The sequence below is a fragment of the Bombyx mori genome, chromosome 7 (genome assembly GCF_030269925.1).
Source record: "Bombyx mori chromosome 7, ASM3026992v2".
In the NCBI taxonomy this organism is placed as follows: Eukaryota; Metazoa; Arthropoda; class Insecta; order Lepidoptera; family Bombycidae; genus Bombyx; species Bombyx mori.
The window spans coordinates 9,303,047-9,323,743 of NC_085113.1; the positions used below are offsets into that span (position 1 = coordinate 9,303,047).

General features: G+C 38.8%; 1 protein-coding gene across 1 annotated transcript in view; it reads right to left on the bottom strand.

Annotated features, from left to right (window-relative positions):
• LOC692865 (CDC42 small effector 2-like protein) overlaps positions 1-20,697 on the bottom strand; it is a 49,676-nt gene that overhangs the window by 2,000 nt on the left and 26,979 nt on the right. Inside the window, 1 exon segment of the mRNA NM_001046710.1 lies at positions 15,874-16,331. Coding sequence (NP_001040175.1) covers positions 15,874-16,015 — 142 coding nt within the window. The 5' untranslated portion in view covers positions 16,016-16,331.

Genomic DNA, 20,697 nt, shown 5'->3' on the forward strand with positions numbered 1-20,697 from the left:
GATAATGAATTTCGTGACATTAATGCTTCATTCGAATAACACGCAAGTTAATACTGATAACGCACGACATTGAACGTACTTTGGTCGTGTGAATAAATATACAGGGTGTCCCAGAAAGAATGGATAATCCTGAAACACCTCATAGTAGAGCTATTGGGGACTCAAACAAAAAAAAATCTTAGGCAGTATCCACAGGTATCGCACTAACTTTGAGACGTGTCGTCTGAAGGTATGACCGCTAACATAATACTAGTCCGCTTCCGTTAAGCCATAGTACCTCAAACTATGCAACATTCGAAATATTAAAATGATCGTAAAATTAATTTTATTGACGTCCACAAATAGCCTCATATATTATTATGTAGTTCATAAAAACTAATTTAAATAGAATATTAATACTACTGATACGTCTGTGTTTGCAACACTGTTTTTTTTTCATTCCACATTTGACATTCACATTTGAAGAATATTGAATTAATAATAAAATCATTTTAATAAATTTTATCGATTTTATTACTCAACAATTTATCGAAGACAGAAATTTAATTTGTTTATGCATATTTTCGCGGTACCTTGTGATTGTTGGCAAAAATGATTTATTTCACGACATCAATTCAGTAGCAGCATGTTATTTTGTAACCAAAGCGATTACTTTATGAATACTACTTATTGCAATGTATATATTGTTAGAGGAAGTCTGAAAGTGGCACCTGTGAGAGAGAAGCTGAGGAGTGCGCGTTTGGGATGGTATGGACATGTGATGAGAAGAAATGAAAATGAGGTTGGTAAGAGAGTGTTAACTATGAATGTGGAAGAATATAGAGGAAGGGGTAGACCTAAGAAAAAATGGATGGATTGTATGAAAGACGATATGGATAAGAGGGGAGTGAGCGAAGAAATGGTATATGATAGAAGAGTATGGAAGGAGAAAATATGTTGCGCCGATCCCAGGTAACTGGGAGAAGGGCAGGATAATGATGACTACTTATTGCAATGTTATCGATCTCATGGTATAGTACTGTTACGGGATGGATTCAGGAGCTCTTTTTAAAATAGGAAACTGTGACTGGCACTTAGTTTATTTTATAAAAGAAACGATGTGTGTTTCCGCTACTCAAGCCAAATCTGTTCTGCCGCGCTTTAGTAATAAATCGTCTTTATATAAAAACGATGCATTCAAGAATGCCTTAGTCTGAATTATTATTTATATAGCGTTATTATTGAGGGGCATATGTAACAGTATCACCGCACGCAGACTTTCGCTGTGAGAACATATCGTAAATCTTTCCATGGACCGGACCATAAATCTCCTCCCACGGAGATGTTAGTTGTAAAGGAGAAACTATGCAAGTGATTTAAATTACTTAACGCGTTGAACGCCATATGACAAATCGAATATTTTCATTCAGACAACCGTGCTCACCGGTTAGCCTATCTTACTGAACCGTTTGCGCCATAAGGGTCACCCGTGAGCCGCGTGAGGGTTCCAACATAAACGCTTTCAACAAGCCACAGACTGCAGCTATCAAACAAAACGCGTATGGAAATGAGCTGCGTGGCCCTTTAGTCCAGCCTTTCCCAAAGTGGGCGATAACACCTCTTTGCGGGCGCTGCAGTCCTAAAGGGGGGCAGCAAGAGACCCAGAAAAAAATGGAGGCGTTGTGTAAAGGCTTGCGAGGCGATTTGTAATTTCATCTAGGAGGACTCTTAGACACCGACTGAGCCCTCGCTATAGTGGTTTTTAAGTGGGTGAAAACCACAGATCATAGAAACACAGTGTGTTTCTCTGGTGAAAACAATGGGGGCGCTATAAAATAATTTATTCTCAAAGTGAGCAATAGACAAAATAAGTTTGGGAGCCTCTGCTTTAGCCGAACGAATATCTTGGTTTGCACTTTGCTTTGCACTTTGCTTTAATTAAAATTTTGTACCATGAATCCAGGTCATTAAAGCTCTAACTACTCTGGTAATTTAAATAGCTTTACTTCAATTTTTTGTATTTATTTTTTACTTTAAAATCCCAGCGACGTTTCGCTATAACTGAACTATTTCTAAATAGGCATATAAATAATTAGAAGTGACCCAATAAATACATAAATAAAAAATTAAAAATTGTCGATATAAGTGGCATACATTTATTGAAACAGCTCGCACGCCACCTATCCACACGTTAATGGCACTATTCTGGACGCTCTCCCTGATTTGGTATTATCGACAACCGGTTTAACTATTGGCCAGTCGAAAAAATTTGCGTAAAGGACACGGTAAAAGATTCCGAATTTTATAATTATCATTTGACCTTGACTCTTTGGAGGAAGCGCTATGCTCATGGTAATACGGGTGAAGCCACTTATATACAACGTTGTTCATTTTGCTATCAGCTCCACGCTCAAATGTGTTCGCCTTGGACGAAGGTCGCATCCATTAAAACGATTATAGTGTAGTTTTTAAATTTATCTGGTTTTTCGTGTGTGTTTTAGTCGCTTAAGCTGCGTTCAGACTATACTATAGTACCATATGCTCACTCTAACCGGCGCCATCTAGGCGGATTTCGGTTAGCTTGCCGACCGAGAGGGCTGGTGGTCGTGGCGCCGACGACCGCTAGTCCGGCGTCCCGAGGGAGAGGGTGATGGGAGAGATGTGCTCCGCACTAAACGCTCCACTTTCCCCCCTTTGCCTTTTCATGAGTTCTGTCTCATGCGAGGTTTGCGATTTCCTCCTGACCAAAAAAATTACTATAGTACCATATAGTATAGCATAGTAAGCCAATAATATGCGAAATATTGTTGTGCTATGAACTATATACTATATGCTATTATATTATAGCGTAATCTGAAACCAGCTTTAGTGTTTAGCACGTTACTGTTCCGAAGCCCCGTCTGTGCGTTGCTGGAATAGCCCCTGGCTTGCCAGCAAATGAGTAGGAAAAAAGGTTTAGGTAGGTTTTTTCCCATTTTTTTTTTTTAATTGCCTAGATGTGTGGACGAGCTTACAGCCCACCTGGTGTTAAGTGGTTACTGGAGCCCATAGACATCCACAACGTAAACGCGCCACCCACCTTGAGACATAAGTTCTAAGGTCTCAGTATAGTTACAACGGCTGCCCCACCCTTCAAACCGAAACGCATTACTGCTTCACGGCAGAAATGGGCAGGGCGGTGGTACCCATCCGCGCGGACTCACAAGAGGTCCTACCACCAATAAAAACCTACCTAAGCTGGCGGTAGCCTTTAGAGGCTATGCCAATGTAGCTGAGCGAGGTAGTGATCTCTAACCCGAAGACGTTACTAACACTAGCCCTAGCAAGAGCCGTGCTTCGCAGAATCTACCACCGGATCGGAAACGCGACCCACTGAGAAGATCCAGCGAGAAACTGTGAGGCGAGAGGCTATGTCTGTGGCTATATTTCCTGGCCGAACCTTGCGTCGCAAGCGACGGGTTCGACGAGGACGGTGACCGGTGCTTGTGGTACCTAAAAGCACCGTTAATGGACCAGGATTTCTGCCGTGAAGCAGTAATGCGTTTCGGTTTGAAGGGTGGGGGTGTTTACTTTGTTATCTGTCAACTCCGGTAACTACTTAACATCAGGGAAGCCGTGAGCTCGTCCACGCATCGAATAAAATAATCGATTTAACGCATCGAATAGTATCGGATAATAAGTCGTGACCGCGGAATAATGCGGATATCCTCGTTCATTGGTTACCTTGAAATCTTTGGTTTTCATAAAATAAATAAATAAAAAAGCGGGCATTGTGTGCATAGATATTTTAAGTTTTACTTTGTTAGCCACGGGCATACGTCATTGTTCTTAAACTAGTAGACACGATTTTTTTGTTGTTGCTTAGATGGGTGGACGAGCTCACAGCCCACCTGGTGTTAAGTGGTTACTGGAGCCCATAGACCTCTACAACGTAAATGCGCAACCCACCTTGAGATATAAGTTCTAAGGTCTCAAGTATAGTTACAGCGGCTGCCCCACCCTTCCAACTGAAACGCATTACTGCTTCACGGCAGAAATATGCAGGGAGGTGGTACCCACCCGCGCGGACACACAAGAGGTCCTACCACCAGTAATTACGCAAATTATAATTTTGCGAAGTTGGTAAATCGTGTATTGGGCTTGCTCGCCGAACGACTCATCTGTTGAACGTGCTCACTCACAACGCATCAAACGACTAATGAACTTTAAATTACACGTGTTAATGATATAAGTAACGTGCTGAATCAAGAATATTCCCAAACAATGCAACCGAATTCAAATGAAAATATGTAAAGATAGCTCTAATTGCTTTATTTCGACATTAAGTGTGTGCGTTGCATTGTTTTTATTATAATAGTGATTTCTAGGTCTATTGGACGAATGATTGTTTTGTGTTGTAATAAAGCCGGCTCTCATTCTAAATTGTATATTATAGCTGGTTTTATTAAAAACTAGCTTTTTTTTTTATTGCTTTCATGGGTGGACGAGCTCACAGCCCACCTGGTGTTAAGTGGTTACTGGAGCCCATAGACATTCACAACATAAATGCGCCACCTATCATGAGATATAAGTTCTAAGGTCTCAAGTATAGTTACAACGGCTACCCCACCCTTCAAACCGAAACGCATTACTGCTTCACGGCAGAAACAGGCAGGGTGGTGGTACCCACCCGCGCGGACTCACAAGAGGTCCTACCACCAGTAAAGTAAGTGACCCGGCAGACTTCGTAGTGCCTCAATCGATAAATAAAAGACGTAAAAGGAATCCGTCCGACGGGGGACACAACAAAGGGAAAATAACATTGTTATTTTCATTTAATTCCGAGCATTTTCTAATTTATTTACCTTTTAAATCTACTCTGGACTTCCACAAATAAATCAAGACCAAAATCGGCCAAATCGGTCCAGCCGTTCTCGAGTTTTAGCGAGACTAACGAACAGCAATTAATTTTTTTTATTAAAAATATTGATTTCTTGAAACGTTTCGCTTGCCATCTAACATACGTTGAAGATAATAGGACAGAAGCTTTCCCTGGTGTACCAAGTTGCATCATAATCGGATGAATGGCTCCGGAACGTTTATATAGAACAAGGTGTGTGGCGCATTTACGTTGTAGATGTCTATGGGTTCCAGTAACCACTTAACACCAGGTGGGCTGTGAGCTCGTCCACACATCTAGGCATTAAAATAAAATAAAATAAACATTTTTTTCAAACACAGACTATAATATATACATTTTTAAAGATCACAACAATCCCATTTGGCCGCAAACTAGAAATCCCTGTGCTATGGAAACCGGAAATATTTTTTTACGTTTACATATAGACAAATATAGATAATATAATTAAGAACCAAGATAAAGAGCCAACATGTCTCTTCGTCAAAAAAAACTGAGTTGGGAACCGAATTCACGACCCTCAGGCCAACAGTTAGCTATAACTAACAATTAATTTCATCTTTTTTTGAACACGTTGATACTGGTAAGGACATTAGAACGTAGGTGGTAGCGTGGTATGGACAGAGAGAAGATGCATGTGACTAGATGTATGGAAATGGTAGTGCAAGGTAGAGGGGGAAGAGGTCGACCGAAGAAGACATGGATGGAGTGTGTGAATGATAATATGAGAGAAAGAGGAGTGAGTGTTGAGATGACGGCTGATAGAAGAGAATGTAAGAGAAAAATTAGCTGTGTCGACCCCACCTAGTGGGATAAAGTGGAGAAAAAGAAGATAAGTATTGTCATCGAATTTTATGCAAATTTTCAAGTCAATCGGACGTCTCAAAGTCGAGCGAAATGACATTCAAACGTTCCGTTACATATCGGCCTATTAAAAGCATTTTAATTGGTAAATTTCTCACTGAATAAAGTTTTGATGAATAAAATTTATTAAAATTCATAAATATTTTAAAACTAAAAAACGATATTATTAATTTAATGTGTTTTAAATATAAAATACAACATACATAGCACGAATTCGTATCTTATCTCCTCAAAAGATGAATATCATTAATACGTTAAATAAAATCTGTTCATAGCGCAAACGGTAATGCATTGGGGTTGTTTGAAAGTTTTATAAAGGAAGCCGTCTTGTTTTTTTCCCTAAATATTTGCTGGTCGCTTTTAGGGCATATTCTAGCTAAGTCCAGATGGGTAGGTGAGCTCATGGGCTCAATCTGTGAGCTCGTTCACCCATCTAAGTAATAAAATAAATAAATCGAATGGAATATAGACGTTATGTAAATTGGTTTGTATGCAATGATCTGCGAAATATATCTTAATGAGTTTCACCAAGCGGAGTGAGGTTTAATAATAATGTGTCCGTAACGTATCTTCCTGTTGGCCATATGTGGTTTCAAGACATGTACATGAAGAAACAGATGTCGCGGTTTCGTAACGTGATAATGTTAGCTCGATTTAATCCATTGTTTCTTTAGTTCCATTTTTAAGTTAGCATCTTAAATAACCAATCGTTCAGTTTATTCTAAGTACAAAGAAAGATTTAACAAACAACTGTATCTAGTTAAAACGGCTTTTCCTATCTGCTAGTATCCTCGAGGGGCTATTCTGACTTCACCCTGGCTGGTGGGCGATCTCACGGGGCTCAGTCTGAAAGTGTTTGCTATCATTCTCTCTAGCAAGAGCGGCACTTCGCTGAAGGTACCACCCGATCAGAATCGCGATCCACTGAGAAGCACCGGCGAGAAACTCAGTGAGTCCTGTCTATGGGTTAGTCTTTTCTCTCAACTTTGTTATTTTCGAGGTCCCAAATATTTTACCGTTTTTCTGATCATCGCCGTGCATGTCACTAAAAGTACTTTACTTATAACGCGCGAAAACCAAGTTAAAATTTTCAATCAAAATTTACATTGATGTGTAGTTCTTGACGACATTTATCATAGTGACGGGAATTATAATTCAAGCTTAAAGATACTGTCTATACTAATATTATAAAGAGGAAAGATTTGTTTGTTTGTTTGTTTGTTTCGAATAGGCTCCGAAACTACTGGACCGATTTGAAAAATTCTTTTTCCATTAGAAGCCGACATTGTCCCTGATGAACATAGGCTACTTTTCATGTGTGTTTTAATGTTTCCGAAGCGAAGCGAGGGCGGGTCGTTAGTATTATAATAAGAAAAGAGCGGGCTGGAGCCAGGGTTGCTCTGTACTATGGACTCCAGGGATCTATTAGATTCTATGGCTTGAATATTTGTGGTCTGGTTGTAGTCATTTTCCTTGTTTTTAATATCTTTTCAGTATCAACAAAGTCAGACGTTTATATGGTATCTGCTCACGCTGATGTCAACATCGGATGAACTATGGTCTTTTCTGCATTAAAGCATTCAAAACAAAAAGGTCATTGTAAAAACGTACTAAAGTATTTCTTGTTGTAATTCCCTAAGTTATTTTCATTTTGACATTTTAATTATAAGTTTGAACATTAAGAAAGTTCCACTATCACATTTCTATAATCATGGTTCTTTAATCACAGATTTCGCCAAGATTACACTATAGACAAATAATATTAATCTATTCTCAATTAGACCACAGACTTTAACAATAGACAAAAAAGTGTATATGTGTATTGTGTCAAATATATGGTAGTGTGTGTAATGTTTTTTTTATTGATTTAATGTATTTTTGATGCTAAATTTAAAAAGATATTAGCATTCTGCACTCCTTCTCCATATTCTTTATAAGTGTGGGAAACTTCATACTCCTCCGTCCGCGCAATTTTCGTAAAATTGGGTACAAAGTTTTTGTTTTTTGCCCTTGTAGGCAGACAAGCATACGGCTCACCTGATGGTGAGTGGATACCGTCGCCCATGGACTACAGCAATGCCAGGGGCAGAGCCAAGCCGCTGCCTACCTATTACTCGTAATATAAGTGTAGACAATGAAAACGATCTAATTATTTATTTGCATCGCACTTGTAAAAATAACGTTGTTTAGGTATTACGAAAGAATGCGAGGCAAATCAATTTTGTTTTAATCGTCAACAACTTTCATAATTATTCTACAATCTGCATATTCCAAGTGATATTTCGACACAATTGCAATTATGACGACGCTTGCAGCTGAAAGTAAGTATTGTACTTTTTGACGAAGCATGTTGCTGATAACTTTATTTCTGTAATCTGACGAAGCATGTTGCGGATAATAACATGTACTTTTAGGTTAGGAATATTGTGTTCTTTTTTTTAATAATTTAATAAAATTTTATTTTAAATTGCAAGTTGACGAGTTAGCGTGCGTACGTATGTATGTGGTGATCGAAGTGAGCAGACTGCAGAATGCATTAGATGAGTCACGCAACGGCTACTCCATGTCCGGACGGACTAACTTGGATCGTCCCCAAACAACTAGACACATATAGGGTTGGCACTTTTTTTTTTTGAAGTGAAACTTCTAATGCGACTTCCAATACTAGAAAGAGACAGAGCGAGAGTGAATGCGTGGCACTCGAACGTATGCGCCTAGTATACTTGTTACAAGCCAGCGCGAGCGTTAGCAACCAATATTTTAATGAAGTATTTAAAAAAAAATATCGATGCTCGAAAGGCAAACGTGACTACGCGACAATAACTGCTTTTTACATAAACGATAGGCACTAACCATAGTCTATGCGCTAAAAATATATTTTTCTAGGTCTATTAAAATAATTTCAATCCTGTAGGATAATCCTAGCTTTTTTTTTTTATTGCTTCGATGGGTGGATGAGCTCACAGCCCACCTGGTGTTAAGTGGTTACTGGAGCCCATAGACATCTACAACGTAAATGCGCCACCCACCTTGAGATATAAGTTCGAAGGTCTCAAGTATAGTTACAACGGCTGCCCCACCCTTCAAACCGAAACGCATTACTGCTTCACGGCAGAAATAGGCAGGGTGGTGGTACCTACCCGCGCGGACTCTCAAGAGATCCTACCACCAGTGAAGCTAATCTAGCTGTAGCTAGCTTCGTTAAAATATACTTTTTTTTAGGTATTTCAACTTTAAATTAGTCTCCTGTAAAGTTCACGCATTGCTGCTTAGTCACGTTTGCCTTTCAAGCGTCGATATATATTAATTTTTCTATCTATAATTTAAAATATATATATGTAATATAAATGTTGAAGATGTCGCATCTTTTATAAACAGCATTCCCTATGACAAGAGCAATCTGATTTAAGGTTGAAAAATGAAGAAAACCACAATACTCCACATCGAAAAAGAAGTTTCACTTCATTCACTTGCACCGAGTTGCACGCACACCGTTTTTTTATATTCTTCTTTGTCGTATCACACTTGTCAGAGCGGTCGTGGTCATCATTCAGTATCACTGCAGGTGTTATGTGCCTCACGAGTTATCGCCATTACTTCCAGTTTTTTATAATTAGTTTCCAAAAAATCTAGTGACGCCCCTGAAAGTATTAACGTGCTGAAGCCTGCGGGCTCCAATAACCAAAACAGCACACGAAATGAGAGCGTTAATCATAATTTTTCGGATATGTCGAATGTTTTTATAACTCAAAAAGGTACTCGAGAAGAATATTATATTGTAGGTACCAACCCTATGGATGTCATCAAAGTATTGTTTTTCTTAATTAATCCTTTACTAATAAAAATCATAAATCCCGAATGTGTATATCCGGTGTGCTTGTCAACCCTAACTAGCGTATTCTATATTTACGAGACGAAATACCGGAACGATCTCTGTAACGCATGAATGCGCGCGCGCTTCTCCGTCGGACACAAATACCTAATATTACTAATGCGTGATCAGTTTTTTCTTTAATATCTATCTCCCTCCTTACTTCAGTCTCACTTTGAGAAGGCGGCACGACATGAGAACCCTCTTGTCGTGGCCGCTGGAAACTACATACCCGATCCTGTAGACCGAATGGTAAACAGTCGACGTCGCCCAACACACGTAATTACGGATCCTCCCGATCCATTAACGGTGTTTTTAGGTACCACAAGCACCGGGCTCGACGAGCGAATTAACCCACAGACACACCCCGCTGAGTCTCTCGCCAGATCTTCTCAGTGGGTCGCGTTTCCGATCCGGTGGTAGATTGTGCGAAGCATTTCTCTTGCTAGGGTCAGTGTTAGCAATACTCCGGTTTGAGCTCCGTGAGCTCACCTACTAGCTAAGGTTACGCTGAAATAGCCTCTCAAGGCTATAAGCTTAGGCAGGAAAAAAAGACTTCAGTCTTCCGATTCATTATTCTCCTGCCCTTCTCCCAGTCACCTGGGGTCGGCGCACCATGTTTTCTCCTTCCATACTCCCCTATCATATACCATTTCTTCGCTCACTCCCCTCTCACATATCGTCTTTCACGCAATCCATCCATTTCTTCTTAGGTCTACCTCTTCCTCTATATCCATCCACATTCATAGTTAACCCTCTCTTACTAATCTCATTTTCATTTCGTCTCGTCAGATGTCCATACCATCCCAAACGCGCACTTCTCAGCTTCTCTGTCACAGATGCCATTTTCAGACTTCCCCTAGCTCTACCTCTTTATTGGGTTTGATGTATGTACGTATATTTAATTTGTATGTAACGAAATCTTTGAATGTCATTTTCGCCTATTTCAAAAGCTCCGATTATCTTGAATATTTGCTCACGCATCAAGGTCCGATGACATTATAATAATTTTCTAGGTTCCCTCTAAAATCCAAATCAGTATCAATACGAGAAAATTAATTTCAGTAATTTTTTAATTAACATTAATTTTTAATTAAAATTTTTATGAAGCTATCTTGTTTCATGATGATTGATTAAGAATCGTTTCGCAAATACCACCTTAATCAATCCCGGAATACCTCATCAATTATCCGGTGATAATACTTCAACTCATAATTAATTTAAAAATGTTTAAGATGTTTTAGAAATGTAAGTTCATGATAACTGGACGTGAGTTTAAAGACTGGTGTCACAAAAGCACTTATTAGTATTTTTTACTGTTTCAATTTTATTTTTTCGTAAATTTAATTTCATTAATTTCATTTATTTCTATTCACCACCTACTCTTGTGTTGTTTTTATTGTGGAAACATGTTTGGCTTTTGTTTATCTATATTTTAATATACCATGTTGATATTTTGTATTATTCGTTTTCCTTAATTAATAAATAAGCAATTGTTTTACTTATGTTGTCATAATGTGCTGAAGGGATATTATTTTAAAACACACCTAGTGTTTAAATTATTAGAAATAATCGAAAAAAGCCTGTTGGCGAATTATATATATAAAAAAAAACGTTGCATATTGTAAAGATTTCTAACTTATATTAATTTATATTATTTCAGTTTTATTATTTCATTTTAACGTAAATTAGCGAAATAATATTATAACTTTAATGACGAATAAGCTTTTATTAGCATTAGAAGTGTTGTTTCGTTACTACTCCTCAATTCTGACTGATCGATCACATACCGAACTATGGGCATCAGCATACGTCTATGCCTCGTCCAATCGTCTTCCAAAAGAGCCAAATATAGATAATGCACAGTTGAAATTTATTAAAAGAGTCATTATATGCTTTGCTTTAGTAAGAGACATTATTCCAGAAATAATTACATAGCTATTAAATACGGAAACATTTCGTTCGCCTTTTTTTAATGATTGAAGGATTGCTGGTGGCCCGGAGGCCTTTTCAGTTTCACCGGGACAGGTGGGCTAGCAAAGGCTCAGCCAGGAGGGGTGGGATTAGCTAACAGCTGTCCGAGCGCCTCCATAGGATACCTAACAACTCAAGACCAGTTGCTTCGCGTATGAATCTACTACCGGATCGGGATCGCGACCCGCTGAGAAGATCCGGTCAGAAACTCCACGGTTATAAGGATCCCTAAGCCTGCTCCTAGCGTTAGAGCTAAAGGCGTCTTGGGTCGTAGTCGAGGAACAAAAGAGCCACGGTTTGCCGTCCACTGGTCTATGCGAATCAGCAGTCGCTTAACACAAGACGGGACGTCAACTCGTTAGTACATTGAATCAATTCCTTTAATTAATTCTTTAATCTACGATCGCGTTTTCATTGTTTATTTTCGTTCTAGAAAGTTCCGTAGCGGTATTTCTAAACTGTGTTTAACCTAAACACCTAGATGTTGTAATGTAGTGTGAACCGGATTCTGTTTTTGCTTTATAGAATACGTAACGAAATCAGAGATGGACATCGCGTTGTATTATTATGTTCCGTGTTGATTTTTGCTTCGTATTATCGTATTTTACGATTCTAAATGTTTGTATTTTATATTAAAATTTGACCTAACGACCTAGATTGAGATTCTAAGTAGGTTTTTGGAGTTTGTGTTTTACGAGAAAGAATAAGGTTTTTAAATTTGAATACTTAACATAATACGTGAGTATAGTGTCTCATTAGGCTTTGGTGTCCTCCTGGTGACATTGCTAACACTAGCTCTAGCAAAAGCAGTGCTACGGAGAATATACCACCAGATTGGAAACGCGATCCACTGGAAAATCCGGCGAGAAACTCAATGGGCTGTGTCCGAGGATAAAAGGTGCACTGTAAACTTGTCTGACCATATAAAATATCTTTTTTATTGCTAGGTGAGTGGACGAGCTCACAGCCCACCTGGTGTGAAATGATTACTGGAGCCCATAGACACCTAAGACGTCAATGCCGCCACCTATCTCGAGACATAAGTTCAAAGTCTCAGTTTTAACAGTACAACGACTGCCCTACCCTTCAAACCAGCTGGAGTCATGGTCCAGACGGCTGGCTAATCCTTCGACTGGTCGTAGGACCATCGAGGCGATTCGCCCGGTTCTTGTGAATTGAATAGGAGGGGTGGCGCCGTGTCCTCGTCGCAAAAATAGGAAACGACTTGTCGTTGCCGAGTGTTGTGGCATCGATGCTCGGTGACGACGAGTCGTGTAAGGCGATTCTCGACTTCTGCGAGTGCACCATCTCGCAGAAGAAGGCGGCGGGGCGCGTGAGAGACGCGCAGGCCCACCGCCGTCGAGCGGAGACCAGGGAGGCGGATTTCTTCCAAGCCCTCTAAGTGTTTCGGGATTCCCTCACATGTCGGTCTGGAGACCGGCGAAGAGGGGCCTAAGAAGACGACGTGCAAGCTGCTCTGCACGCGTTTTATGCAAGAGCATCCGGGTGATGGAAGGCCGGCTATTCTTAACCCACGCTGGTTCTAACCCAGCGGGGTATTCCGTAGGATAGACCATTCTAACCGGCGCCATCTAGGTAGACTTCGGATAGCCTGCCGACCGAGAGGGCTGGTGATCGTGGCGCCGACGACCGCCGGTCCGATGTCCCGAGGGGGAGGGTGATGGGAGAGATGTGCTCCGTACTAAACGCTTCACTTTCCCCCCCTTTGCCTTTTCATGAGTTCTGTCTCATGCGAGGTTTGGATGCTGGTTGTTGAGCGACAGGAGGTTTTAGTCGGTTCAACTCCGACATGCCCCGCCCTCCATCCCCAGTGGAGGGCGGAAGTCCGGTGATTTCCTCCTGACAAAAAAAAAACCCTTCAAACCAAGCCACATTACTGCTTCACGGTAGAAATAGGCAGGTGCGGACTGAAGATTTCCTAACACCAGTAAAATTATTTACGTAGACTTGTGTTTTATTTACTTATCGTGAATATTTCGTTTTTAGTATTTTATTTTACATTTTGCACACTTTCACCCCTGCCTGAGGTTTGTTCAAAGAATACCCTCGAATTTGGACATGCTATTATTGTTATTTAGAATGTATTTTTCGACATCTTTTTTTTCTCTAGAAGAACCGAATAAGTTGTAGGCTCTGACTTTACGCATAGTTTTTACTAATATAGACACGGTACAGTTCTCGGCGAACCAAATTCGGACGAACGCCAATGCATGCTGAATACGAATCGAATTAGTTTTACGTAACACTTGTATACATACATATACGATGTCCATTAGAAACTAACCATTATGTCAAACGCTAAAAGGTCTATTATTAATCTTGCATAATCTTAAATCTGATCGGGACATAGGATTGTAATGTTCTTGCGGCTTTCTTTGTTGTTGTTTGTATGGGAATCATCATCCCGCCAAACCTGATTCGATATTGCTGTCTCTTTCTAAAAATTTATGTATTATAATCTAACCTCGTTTTGAACATGGAAACTGATTGCACACGTATGACGTAGTTAGCGCGCCACGCGCAATATTACCCTCCTAACGACCTTAACTACGGTGAGGTCCAACCTTCGTTGTAACTAACGTTACTAGCGTCAATATGAATTGCTTTAGATATGGCTGACTTAGCTTCAAAATGTGTTGCCATGTTATCACAAAGACCGTAATTTTCTAAAAAGATTATTGATCTACAAAGTTTTCTGTATCTACCCGTCAACTACATTTATTTGTAATGAGAATTTTAATAAAATTTTGTTTTTCTGTCTAGCCACCCTTACGATGATACAGTATAGAAGGACTTTTTGGCGGGAACGCGAGGAGTGAAGTTGTTTGATTTGTTTTATTTTGTCTACTTAGTGTTTCTTCAGGTTTAAATGTGTAATAACGGTGGTTTTATTAACTGTTTAATTACTGTGAAAGTGCACAAATGTGGGAAAATGAAACAAAGTCGCTGGACGTAGCTTTCAGGATTCTCGAAAAAGTCCACTGAAAAAATCTCAGTAAATGACCACCATTTTACTGAGATTACATTTCATACCATATCATATCATCTCATCTCATTTCATTTCATTTCACTTCCTATTATAATTTTTCATAAAGATAAGAATATAAATTAAAATAAGATATGACCTAAAGGTCTTAGTTACCAGGTCATAAAATCCCTTAAAAAAATACAGTATAGAACATCCACTCTAAAATTTCGGGTGTCATGATTGTTTTCGGATCCAATTTCAAAAATACAGAATTTTTTATTATACTATTTATGCCTTATGTCGCAACGGAAAAATTTCTTTCAACTTAAATTTTAATTACACGATCTAAACGTTAAACGCAAATGGCGACTCGAAATTATCCCTTAAAACCACTTCATCAATCTCCTTCTCTAAGGGAAGATGCCCAAATTCGAACCTATAGAAATTGTTAAACCTTAAACCACCCTTAATAGTTGTCACTGGGTCGTTCACCTTGTCCCAACTAAGGTTATCGATAGTGCATACATTCGTTTTATCGATATCAAGGATTACACCTGATCACCCTGAAGTGTTTTTGATAAGAATTATTTCGACATTTACCTGCAGATAATTATTATCTCAACTGCGTAATACCAGTCAGATATATGTACATTTATGATATATGATATGTTACCTTGTGGGACACCCTGTATATGTATATATATGAATAGAAATGAATCTTGAAGAAGTAATTTTAATATTCACAAATCTACGCAATTTTTTAACGGACTAGTTCGCAGGCTATCTGATGATAAGCAATGGCCAAAGCCCAAATCGTGTACACTGCTATCGACAATGATGTTAAAGTATCCATTTTCCCACGGTTGCTTCGTGGCGGTTTACACACTGAGTTTCTCGCCGGATCTTCTCAGTGGGTCGCGTTTCCGATCCGGTGGTAGTTTCTGCAAAGCACGGCTCTTGCTAGGGTTCGTGTTAGCAACATCGTCAGGTTTGAGCCCCGTGAGCTCACCTACACGCTAGGGTAACACTGATATAGCCTCTCAAGGCTATCAACATAGGTAGCGAAAAAAAGGATGGCGTGACCCATCTTCTCAGGCTCACATACGAAATCAATGATTTAAGCAAATAAACACGTGATTGATGCATTTTCTTTAAATCAGATCTTTGAATTAATTGAAATGCAACAAATGTTACTTGGTATTCAATCATCGGTACAATGTTGTGTAGTCTTGAATAAAATTGAATTTAGATGAAGGATTTCCTTTATAAAACACACAAATGATTATGAATTCGACTCACCTATGTGGCCCGTGTGTTGAAAGTTCGTGGGCGCGCCGATCATGGACCTGTCTATTCTCCGTCGGGTTCGTTGCGCCTGAGCCGCGGGTTGGTAGCAGCACGCGAACCACTGAAGCCAAATTTCACCGCCGGTACTCGCCATTTTGTTTACTGACTTCTGTACTGTCTGTCCACTTACTTACACAGCGGTTACAAAATTCGAAAAACGTTTCCACGTAACGGACGCGGCGCGAATTTAAATATTTTAAAATCAAATTTCGAAGTACTCGTTCGAAATTTGGAAGCTCTAGGGATGCGAACGATTTACCGATCGAATGTTATCGATAGGCGATCCCGTTACGCACTGAATTTTATTCTGGTTTTAGATTAACTTTTTATTATCGACTCAAACGACGTCACTTGGCGAGGCTCGATCCCGCACTGATAAGGTAGATGTCATGATTGTCCTGATAACAGATCTGAAAAGAAAGATAAATCGATGAATGCTTTCCCAGAATCGATACGAAACTAGTTACTTATGAAGTGGCCAGAACTCATTAAGACGTTCATCGTAAACTATTAACGATCGTTAGAATAAATGGTGGTAAATATCGATAAGTCCACTCAACCTACCATAACGTGGTATGTGTGAAGAGTGAAAACGTGTGGTTTCAAGTAATAATGCTACTAGAACACGTTGTTATTGTTTGTGGTAAAGAAAGTAGCCACTTGAGATCACACAGTCTTGTGGGTAATCATTTGAAACCGGTTTGTTCCGAGATCGACTGTTGTACCGCGTAACGGTAAGTTTCACACCGTTTTATTGCGTACAATTAAAATTTTACATACAAAAAATAGTTCTAAAATTGCTTAACATTAAAAAAAAAACAATCTGTTCATTTTAATAAAAGTAACCAAAATAGGGGTTAACTAAATAAAGAATGGTAACATACTGAACATAGCGAATTTTCTTTCTTTTTCTTCATAAAAAAAAATTTTTTTTTCCTACCTATGCTGATAGCCTTGAGAGGCTATTTCAGCTTCGCCCTAACGTTTGTAGGTGAACTCACGGGGCTCAAACCGGAGAGTTGCTAACACTGACCCTAGCAAGAGCAGTGCTTCGCAGAATCTACCACCGCAATATTATAGCAAAAATATTTTCGTCGTTGAAAATAAATAAATTTCCTTTTGTACTATTGGATGTTGTTAGTTGGAATTTACATATCGAGTGGTGAAAGGCTATATGGTTTAAGCAACATTTCTCTCAACACGCGACATTTACATTTGTCATTATAGGTGCGTTTTATTTGGTATTATTAGCATTAACAGTTCGATGTAATTAATTGAACTTCAATTACGTTGATTCAAATAGTTGAATAAGGTTTTTGTTATGACATTTTTTACTTTAAATGGATCTCCTGTAAAATGCCAACATGTCGCTTAAACCAAATAACCTTTTATCATTAATACGAAAGTAACTTTGTCTATTACGTTTTAACGCCCAAGCCGCCGATTCGACTTTGACGAAATTTGGTATAAAATATAAATCACGCAAGCGAAGCTGCGTGCAAGACCTAGCTTCTAAATAAAGACTGCCCGTAGTCTTACGTGTTCCACGCTTATACTTATACTTTTCCTAAAGTATTTCAATTTTTATACCAGACTAGCTGACCCGGCAGACTTCGTAGTGCCTCAGTCGATAAATAAAAGACCTAAACTTTTGTATAAAATAAACTTAAAACAAACAAAAGGAATCCGTCCGACGGGGGACACATCAAAGTTTTTTTTAATTCTGAGCATTTTCATATTTATTTACCTTTTAAACCTTTCCTGAACTTCTACAAATCATTCAAGACCAAAATTAGCCAAATCGGTCCAGCCGTTCTCGAGTTTTAGCGAGACTAACGAACAGCAATTCATTTTTATATATATAAGATTACTCTGGAAATTTTGTAGTTTCAATCGAATTTGATCTCTTCATATATCAGAAGATGCACGGTCACCTTGTCTGCCAATCTACCTCAAAAAAAAAAACTAGATATATTTCATCGACATATCTCATCCCATCTCTTGTCAGTCAAAAGACATGCGACACAGCACTACACTTCGATACGATCGGAACGATATCTTCACATAGCTCGCACGGACCTTCCACGATGTAGGTCACACAAATATCATCTCTAGTAGTTCAACAGTAGTTTTATTGTTTCATTAATTTGTTATAAATGTTTCACGGAGCTAAACGTCTGCGTGGTGGATATGAAGGGGAAATGCATCCCCATTCTTACATTCCGATACTAGGAAAGTTTGTGAGCATTTTTTTTTATTCTGAAATTTAATGGGAATATAGTAATCAAATATTTGTACTGGACGTATAGTTAGCCCGCTCGGGTAAATGCTATATAACTTTGTCTTCTCATTTTTAGGAGGACCACTGTATTATTATTTCGAACTCATGTTCTTTTTTTATGATTGAAAGATTACTGGTGGCCCGGAGGCCTTTTCAGTTTCACCAGGACAGGTGGGCGAGCAAAGGCTCAGCCAGGAAGGGTGGGATTTGCTAACAGCTGTCCGAGCGTCTCCGAAGGAGACCTAACAACTTAAGAGCAGCTGCTTTGCGAATGAATCTACTACCAGATCGGAATCGCGACGGAATCACGTCCTCTTTGTCGAATTCGACGAGTACGGCTACCGGGGTCCCTAAGCCTGCTCCTAGTGTTAGAGCTGAAGGCATCTAAAGCAAAGGTTATTATTGGATCTGATGGATCCGTAAGGACGTGTCTAGCGCGTCGACGGTGACTGGCTCCTGCGTGATCAGGATTCGAACTCATGTTTCGAAGTGGAAAAAACTCCCTAAATTATAATGTCATGATCTCGTTCTAGGCAAATAATAAATAATAGGGATGTTTCTTATTTCTTTATACTTACATGTATCAGAATTTGTCGTAAATGTTTATAGGCTCACCCACCTTGAGATATAAGGTCTCAGTATAGTTACAACGGCTGCCCCACTCTTCAAGCTGAAACACCTTACTGCTTCACGGCAGAAATAGGCAGGGCGGTGGTACCTATCCGCGCGGACTCACAAGAGGTCCTACCATCAGTTATTCTCATCATCAGCCGATTAGTCATTCTGGATTCGGAGGTTTAAATAAAAACCAACTAAGTTGTATTTGTAGACAGACTAAAGAGATACGAAACGAATTTTTCGGTGCGATTCGCTTAGTTTTAATGTGGGCTTTTTTTATTGGGATGTGGCTTTGGGTGAAAGCTTCCGTGGATCAGCGAGTTGGTGACAGAACGAAAGGGAAAGCGAAACGATATCATTTTCTAATTATGTGTTATATTCCGACCGGTTTTCATTTCATTAATTAGCGAATCGTAAATCTTTTGATTTTATATTAATTTCCAACATTATTGATGGTTCTAGTCTACCTATACTAATATATAAATCTACTGTGATTTTTACGGATGTTCCTTTATAACTACTGAACCGTGCATCCGATTGACTTGAAACTTGGTATCCATGTAGAGAATACATGTATTTAATGGATAGGGTAATATTTATAAGAGTGTTTGACTCCCTATACCAGTTGCGGGGGCGTTAATGATGAGAATCTTTGTGGGGGTGAGAAATAATAATGTTAATTTTAAATGCCCAGCGAAGCGGACGGTTACAACTAGTCTGGTGTGTGTGAATTCGTATGCTCATCTCGTCTCAAATCTTCTTTCTATGATTTGATGAAACTTTTTATGATTATTTTATCGGTTGTATATATTTAAAAAAAAGCTGTTATATTATATTTCTCGGGGATCACGAAAATGTTTGAAATATTTTGCGACTTAGGGCATAGCATTCGATAAATCAAGACATAATTGTACATTAATGTAATGGATATTAATTTCTACATTTTAATCAAAATCTTTGATGATTTTTTAAGTCAGGTTGCATGTAAACACACCAAACAGATCATTAGCCTCCAATATGCTTTGAATGTTAGTTTTTTAGATTTATAAATGGGTTCCAAAAACATTAATTTAAAACTTAGGTAGGTACACGGGGCGGGAGGCGAGAATGCTCTTAGCGAATAAAAACAGTCCTATCACATGCAAACATTTACAATGTATGAACATTTCTATTAAATTATGGTGGGAATCGAAAGCTACATATATGAACTGAATGAGTTGATATACCAAAAGCCCCAAGCTATAATTTTGTAACGATTTTTCTTTGTTATTTAACGCTGGCGAATAAAAAGCTCAATTATATTCTCGTTGACAATTACAGTCTAAGGCGGTTCACAGACAATCGATCTAGTCTTTAACATTGACTTTCTCTGATTCACACAGCGCATAATGACCGTTAGGTTAGATGTTGTAATAGACATTTGGTAATAGCAATTGTTAAAGAATTTGCAGTATTAGGAGTTGTGGCTCAGGATAAATGTTTCATTTATTTATTTACTAGCTGACCCGGCAGACTTCGTAGTGCCTCAATCGATAAATAAAACACCTAAACTTTTTTATAAAATAAACTTAAAACAAACAAAAGGAATCCGTCGACGGGAGCCACATCAAAGGAAAAACAAAATTGTTATTTTTATTGAATTGCGAGCATTTTCATATTTATCTATCTTTTAAACCTTCTCTGGGCTTCCACAAATAATTCAAGACCAAAATAAGCTAAATCGGTCCAGCCGTTCTCGAGTTTAGCGAGACTAACGAACAGTAATTCATTTTTATGTATATATAGATTTTTTACGACAATTAACGAAGACCACTATAACAATCCACGTCGACCACGTCTTTGCTTTCTTGAGATCATCCGTTCTCGATTTGCTTCAA